This window comes from Leptodactylus fuscus, chromosome 7 (assembly GCF_031893055.1).
Source record: "Leptodactylus fuscus isolate aLepFus1 chromosome 7, aLepFus1.hap2, whole genome shotgun sequence".
Lineage (NCBI taxonomy): Eukaryota > Metazoa > Chordata > Amphibia > Anura > Leptodactylidae > Leptodactylus > Leptodactylus fuscus.
Genome location: NC_134271.1, coordinates 156,091,276 through 156,098,549, shown reverse-complemented (window position 1 = coordinate 156,098,549; position 7,274 = coordinate 156,091,276). Strand labels below are relative to the sequence as shown.

Genomic DNA, 7,274 nt, shown 5'->3' with positions numbered 1-7,274 from the left:
CTCTTCTCAGAGCCCCTAATCAATTTCGAGAGGCAAATTGTGCAGACAACACTATATCTGTCCTCGGCGCATTCCTTGAAAAAACTCCACACCTTCAAGAAACGTGCCCTCGAGGTGGGAGTTTTTCGAGGCTGGGTACGAACTGGAACATCTTGGGAGATTCCGGGTGTGGCCTGGCTTCGCCTAAGCTGCTGACCTCTGCCTCTGCCTCTAGCTACCCTTTTTGGTGCTGCACCTGCCTCAACATCCACACTACTTTCCCCGCTTGACATCCCCCCTGTCCAGGTCAGGTCAGTGTCCTCATCATCCACCACTTCCTCTTCCAACTCCTGTCTCATCTCCTCCTCCCGCACAATGCGCCGGTCAACTGGATGCCCTGACGGCAACTGCGTCACATCATCGTCGATGAGGGTGGGTTGCTGGTCATCCACCACCAAATCGAACGGAGATGGAGGAGACTCTAGTGTTTGAGCATCTGGACACAGATGCTCCTCTGTTAGGTTCGTGGAATCGTGACGTGGAGGGGCAGGTTGAGGGACAATGAAAGGAGCGGAGAACAGCTCTGGGGAGCAGGGACAGTTGGGGTTATTGTTCTGTGAAGCTTGGGAATTTTGGGAGGAAGGAGGACAAGACTTTTGGGTAATAGGAGGAGAGGAGGCAGAGTCTGACTGGCTGCTGGACAATGTGCTGTAAGCGTTCTCTGACAGCCATTGCAAGACCTGTTCCTGGTTCTCGGGCCTACTAAGGTTTGTACCCTGCAGTTTAGTTAATGTGGCAAGCAACCCTGGCACTGTGGAGTGGCGCAATGCTTGCTGCCCCACAGGAGTAGGCACGGGACGCCCTGTGGCTTCACTGCTACCTTGCTCCCCAGAACCATTCCCCCGACCTCGCCCACGGCCTCGTCCACGTCCCTTTCCGGGAGCCTTGCGCATTTTGAATTCCTAGTTAGAAACTGGCACTATATACCAGTAGCAAAAATTGTGGGTGCACGTAACCCCAATATATTCTTTGAATTACCAGTCAGAAACTGGCACTATATACCAGTAGCAAGAAATGAGGGTATTTGTAACCCCAATATATTCTTTGAATTCCCAGTGAGACAATGGCACTATATGGCAGTAGCAAAAATAGTGGGTGTATATAGCCCCAATTCTATTGCTAGGGGACTTGCAGTGTATTTCTGGGGTGAAGGTGGGGGGGCACACCGTTGGAACGGGTATCGGGGTATATATCGGGTATACGGGAATACACTGACAGTGTATTCCATTCAGGATCCTGGGAAAGCTGGGTTGCGGCGATTGAGCCCGTCAGTGCCACGTTACACTGACAAGCTTCTCCCTGGAATTTAGCTCTTATAAGAGCTGTTGGTTGTCTTCTCCTTCCTATCCTAGCCTGTCCCTGCCTACCCAGAATCTAAGCCCTAGCTAACTGGACGGAAACCTCCGTCCCCGGTGAATTGCAAGCTCAGAATGACGCGAACCTGGGTGGCACTGTTCTTTTAAATTAGAGGTCACATGTTTTCGGCAGCCAATGGGTTTTTCCTACTTTTCTCAACGTCACCGGTGTCGTAGTTCCTGTCCCACCTACCCTGCGCTGTTATTGGAGCAAAAAAGGCGCTAGGGAAGGTGGGAGGGGAATCGAGTAATGGCGCACTTTACCACGCGGTGTTCTATTCGATTCGAACATGCCGAACAGTCTAATATCCGATCGAACATGAGTTCGATAGAACACTGTTCGCTCATCTCTAGTTCCTAGGAGTCCTAAGAGTATTCTACACTATGTTATATAGATAGGGTCCTAGGAGCCCTAAGACTGTTCTATACATTTTAAGCCAATTTAAGGTGTGATTCATATCAATCTTGTTTGATTTCAGGGAACCAAACTGTCCAAACCCCAAATAGATCTTGAAGGGTTCACCGATCTCTAGTGTGAACCTAGGATACCTCCACCAGGTATATAGTCTCTTTGTTCTTATTACACCCTCATGGTTTACTATACTGTGTCACCAAAGTGCTAGACAATAATTCCAGGTTATAAAGTTGACAATGAAAAGAAAGTTCAGAAATGGGCAAAATTCACAAGATTAGTTTTGATGAATATTCACGAGGTTTAGCCCTCAGATTCATTTTGGGTCTTCATGTTTGACAAGAACTGGAAGTACTTATGTCACACTCTGGGCTGTCCTCAGACCCCAAAGTAAAATATTTGGGAACCCAGTGGAGGTGAATAAAAATACCACCTTCCTGGGCATCTTTGTGGTTCTCCATCTTCTTATTCTGGCCTTTGGCTAAGGTCACGCACACACCACTGGGACCTCAGTTTAGGCCTCTGCAGTCACATATGGTGTTCCAATGTCATGGTGCTGGGTCAATATGTTTTGTGGGAGACCATTCGATCCACATAGGTTTGCTCATCCCTAAGTATGACTCTACGAGTTTGTGGTATAAATGTTTGTCCTTTTAAAACGTTAGTAATGATCAGACATATTAATACTTCCCGTCATAGTAACAGGACTATCACTCATCCAAGTAGTGACCTAGTACTGAATTTATATCATAGACTACATCTCTGTTTTCCGCCGTATCACAAAGCCAGAGAACTAATGAACTAAATTAATTAATTGAATTCATCTTTTTAATGAATTAAATCTTAAATAACTAATCTCTAAAATTAATTTTAATTCCTATCACTAGTGTAGAACATACAATAGAATAACATCCCTGTATAACTTGTCCCCACATGTCTCCTCCTGTACACATCTCTTATACTCACTGTAATTCCTGTATCCTGCAGGCTGGACTGGACAGAGCGGCCATCAAGTCACTGAAGTGACGACCGGACAGACGGTTATTAGACAGGACAAGTCTCTTCAGGGACTGGTTATTCCTTATTACAGAGGCCAACTGGGTGCAGCAAGTGTCTGAGAGATCATTTTCATCCAGTCTGTAAGAATAAGAAGAGGAGATGTGCGTGACGCCTCATTAGTTAGTATCACACATGATAGGATTAGATACAGTGTAGGAATGGCGGCACTCCAAGGCATACATTTCACAGGGCTCCCCCGCTTCCTGACCCTCCCAATTCTCCTCCCTGCACAAAGCGCATTCCTGCACACACTATTATCCCCAATAGTGGCCCCTGCACACAGTATTATGCCCCATAGTGGCCCCTGCACACAGTATTATACCCCATAGTGGCCCCTGCACACAGTATTATGTCCCATAGTGGCCCCTGCACACAGTATTATACCCCATAGTGGCCCCTCCACACAGTATTATGTCCCATAGTGGCCCCTGCACACAGTATTATGCCCCATAGTGGCCCCTGCACACAGTATTATACCCCATAGTGGCCCCTGCACACAGTATTATGTCCCATAGTGGCCCCTGCACACAGTATTATACCCCATAGTGGCCCCTCCACACAGTATTATGTCCCATAGTGGCCCCTGCACACAGTATTATGCCCCATAGTGGCCCCTGCACACAATATTATCCCCCATAGTGGCCCCTGCACACAGTATTATCCCACATAGTGGTCCCTGCACACAGTATTATGTCCCATAGTGGCCCCTGCACACAGTATTATGTCCCATAGTGGCCCCTGCACACAGTATTATACCCCATAGTGGCCCCTACTCTCACATTATTATGCCCCATAATAGCACCTGCACAAAGTATTATGTCCCATAGTGGCCCCTACATACTACATACGGTATTATGCCCCATTGTGGTCAACCTATGAACAATTATTATACTCTGGGGTCTTTTCAGGAACCAGAGTATAAAGATTGGACACCCAGGGGAGGACACAAACATAAAAAACACTTACTTACCTCTCCTTGGCTCCGGCACACTCCCCGTATATCTCTTCAATGTTGTACTAGACATCACCTGACGAGCTGCGTATAGACATTCTAGTACAACTTGCACAGTTTGGTTCAGTTAGACATGGGCACATCTCTTATTTTTCATGTTCTGAGACTACAAGTTCCCTTAGCCATTTAATTTACCTTTACGAAGATGGCGCCACATGAATGGTAGCCTGTTACAGAGGCTCCAAGTTGAGAGTAAATTAGCTAACTCTCAAATAGAAGAACCTGTGGACTATTTTCTTTGTGTCTATTGTTTATGCTTGGATGATCCCTGCAGTCGGCTGGGATTTCCTGTGTACATGTGCCTTGTTACCATCCCCCCACAAGCTAAGGGAAGCATGGACAACATGAGGCAGACAAAGCATGGAGGAGAAATCTGCATGAAATTTCGGACTCCTTCTTTCAAGGAAATGTTTTTGGCATCTATTGTTTATGTTTGGAAGATGCCTGCAGTCGGCTGACTGGAATTTCTTTTTTTTTACTGTGGGCACGTGGGACTCTGTTACAGCCTAGGAAACTACCATCCCACGAGTTAAGGAAGCATGGCAAGAGAGCAGATAGTATGGAGGAATAATCGGGGGGGGGGGGGGGTTCAAAAGCGTTTTCTGAACCAGTTCCTTTATCTCTATTGCAAAGCATGAAATAGAATATAATCCCTGTATAACTTGTCCCCACATGTCTCCTCCTGTACACATCTCTTATACTCACCGTAATTCCTCTATCCTGCAGGCTGGACTGGACAGAGCGGCCATCAAGTCACTGAAGTGAGGACCAAATAAACTGTTATTGGACAGGACAAGTCTCTTCAAGGATGGGTTATTCCTTATGACAGAGGCCAACTGGGTGCAGGAAGTGTCTGGTAGATTATTATAACCCAAACTGTAAGAATAAGAAGAGGAGATGTGAGTAAAACCTCAGCAGTTAGATACACTAGCTCAGCAGACACGATCACACATGAAAGGGCTGGACTGTCCATATGGTAATTTGGTGAAATGTCAGATGGACCCGCGCCCACCATGTGCTATTCGCTCTCCTATTCCCCTTCAGCACTTTTCCGAGTGAGTGGGGCTCACCAGCGGGTAGATCGAGCTGCTATATGTAGTCCTGATGTCATGGCCATATGTGGTCAGTGATCACTTGCCACTAGGTTATATAGGAGGAGCGTCACGTGCGATGGTTTTTAGTCATTTAGTCTGGTGTCTGTGAAGGAAGAAAAAACCATTATGAGTTGTGTGTTTGGTGCAGGGGGAGCAGTCAGGAGCAATGACATGATATGGTGCATCTGGTCCAGTGTTTGTAGGAAAGGGGGTCCAATCAGACAATAAGTGTAGTAGAGAGGGGAAATGTGTGGGTGTAGTGGAGTGCAGGGGTGCATTCGGAGTGTGGGGGTGCTGTCTGAGAGTGGGGAGCCAATGGGTGCCATATAGTGCTGTGAAACCTCTCAAGTTTTATTTTGCTTTGGCTTAAATTCAAGAATAAATTTGTGTCTAATCCACAGTACAATGGCCCAAACTAGGACCAGTATAGGGAGGTGGAGGTGCAGAGAGTGGTGTGTAGCAACTGTAATGAAGGTTTGGGATGGAGGGTGCGGGGAGCCCCTAATATGTGTAGTGCCAAGAAAGGGTCACTAGAACTCATTGGCTAATGAACTCTAGTAACCCCTATCATATGATGAAACCCAGCCAATGAGATGTAACTGAATGGGTTGCTCCATGAGAGGAGACAACACCGGAGCAGGATGGGTGAATTGTATTGGTTATTTGCACTTTACTAAAATGCTTTGTTTTTTTGTTTTTTTCTGCTCTTTTTTTCTCATCCACTAAGTGGACTCTAAAGGATAAGTTCACACAGGCTGACAAAAATCTGCTTTATGAATTAGGAAACATTTTTTTAAAAAAAGCAGTTTTTGCAAAAACCACATCAAAAAAATGCATCAAAAATGTTGTAAAAACATTGCATTTTTTCCGCTTTCCATTGATTTTCAATGCTTTTTTCAAGGCAAAATCCACCTGAAGACCGGTCATGTCGCTTATTTTTTAATCTAGCTGAAAAACATCGGCTAGAGGAAAAAAAAAACCCTCCTACTGACTCCCTTTGAAATGAATGGGAGACATTTTTGAGGCAGATTTTGAAGTGGATTCCGCTTCAAAATCAGCCTGCAAAAAAGTCTGTGTGAACATACCCTAATTGGACTACATCGCATTCAGATCATGATTTACTTCAATAAAATATTTATATATATTTTTTCAAGTGTGTTGTTTCCATTTTATTACTATTGCTTTAGTAATGTCTGTTACTTGATTACTTGATTGAGAACATCCATTACTAGCCTAGGCCGTCGTGTTAGCCATATAGTCAGCCACTAATTCCCCATTATTACCTCAGTACCCACCATCATCAGGGGTACAGAGAAGAGCTGGGTAAGCCCAGAACCCTTCTGTTTAGCCCACCCTGGTAAGGCCAGGCTGCTGGTTTATCTTTATCTCCATATCATTTATTAATAAAGTTGGCTGAATCTGATGGAGTCCAATTAGCAGATCTGAATAAAATAACACAAAGGCAAACAAAACACAAAAACACATTAGTAACACATAAACAATGCGATTGTCATACTTACCCATTCTAATCCAGTGTTGTCTGTAGGGATGTGACGTGGAGGTCTCATTTGCATGTGGGGACTATAAAATGGGGGGTGCATTTTGAATGGGTGCTGGTGCAGTCTGAGAGTAGGATCTGTGGAGGGGGCTGTTAGTGTAGGATGGGGGTGCAATCAGTGTGGGGGTGCAGTTTTAGGGGATGGAAATGCAGTGGGGAGTGAGTGTAGTGTATGGGTGCAGGGGTACAGTCTGTTAGAGAGTAGTCTGTGTTGAGGGGATTGTGGGGTGGGATGAGAATGGGTATAATCTGTGATGGGGATACATGGGGGTGTACTAATCTGTGATGGCGATACTTGGGGGTGTACTAATCTGTGATGGGGATACATGGGGGTGTACTCTGAGCATGTGGGCTGCAGTCTGTGCTTTTAAGTGGTTGTGAAGATGCTATCAGTGTGGTGGGAACGTAGGGATGCCATCTGAGTGTGGGTGTCACAGTCTGAATACAATATTGGGGTGGGCAGTTTGAGTATTGGGGGAATCAGAGGATTCCATCTGAGTGTGGGGGTGACATGGAGGTATATACCGAGTAGATGTATTGCAATCTGAGTGTGCTTGGGGTGTGGAGGGGTATTCTTAGTGTCAATTGGAAACCGATGAGGATTGAGTTGGAGGCCTCATGATGGGTGCTTCAATTCTGCTTTCTTGGTGGAGTGACATATTACCCCAACAACTGAGTGGTGATCTGGGGATCCATTGTATATGATAGTCGGTCACCCCTTTTAGTGATATGAGGGACACTAATA

The 7,274-nt window shown here is 45.7% G+C and overlaps 1 protein-coding gene across 1 annotated transcript in view; it reads right to left on the bottom strand.

The window, feature by feature from the left end:
* Window positions 1-2,772: 2,772 nt before the first annotated feature.
* LOC142214655 (NACHT, LRR and PYD domains-containing protein 12-like) overlaps window positions 2,773-7,274 on the bottom strand; it is a gene marked incomplete at its 3' end in the record, with an annotated part of 792,298 nt that continues 787,796 nt past the window's right edge. The window contains exons 25-26 of the mRNA XM_075283595.1: window positions 4,583-4,753; window positions 2,773-2,943 (exon numbers count right to left, since the gene is read on the bottom strand). Of these exons, the coding sequence (XP_075139696.1) occupies window positions 2,773-2,943; window positions 4,583-4,753 (342 nt within the window). The remainder of the gene's footprint in view (window positions 2,944-4,582; window positions 4,754-7,274) is intronic.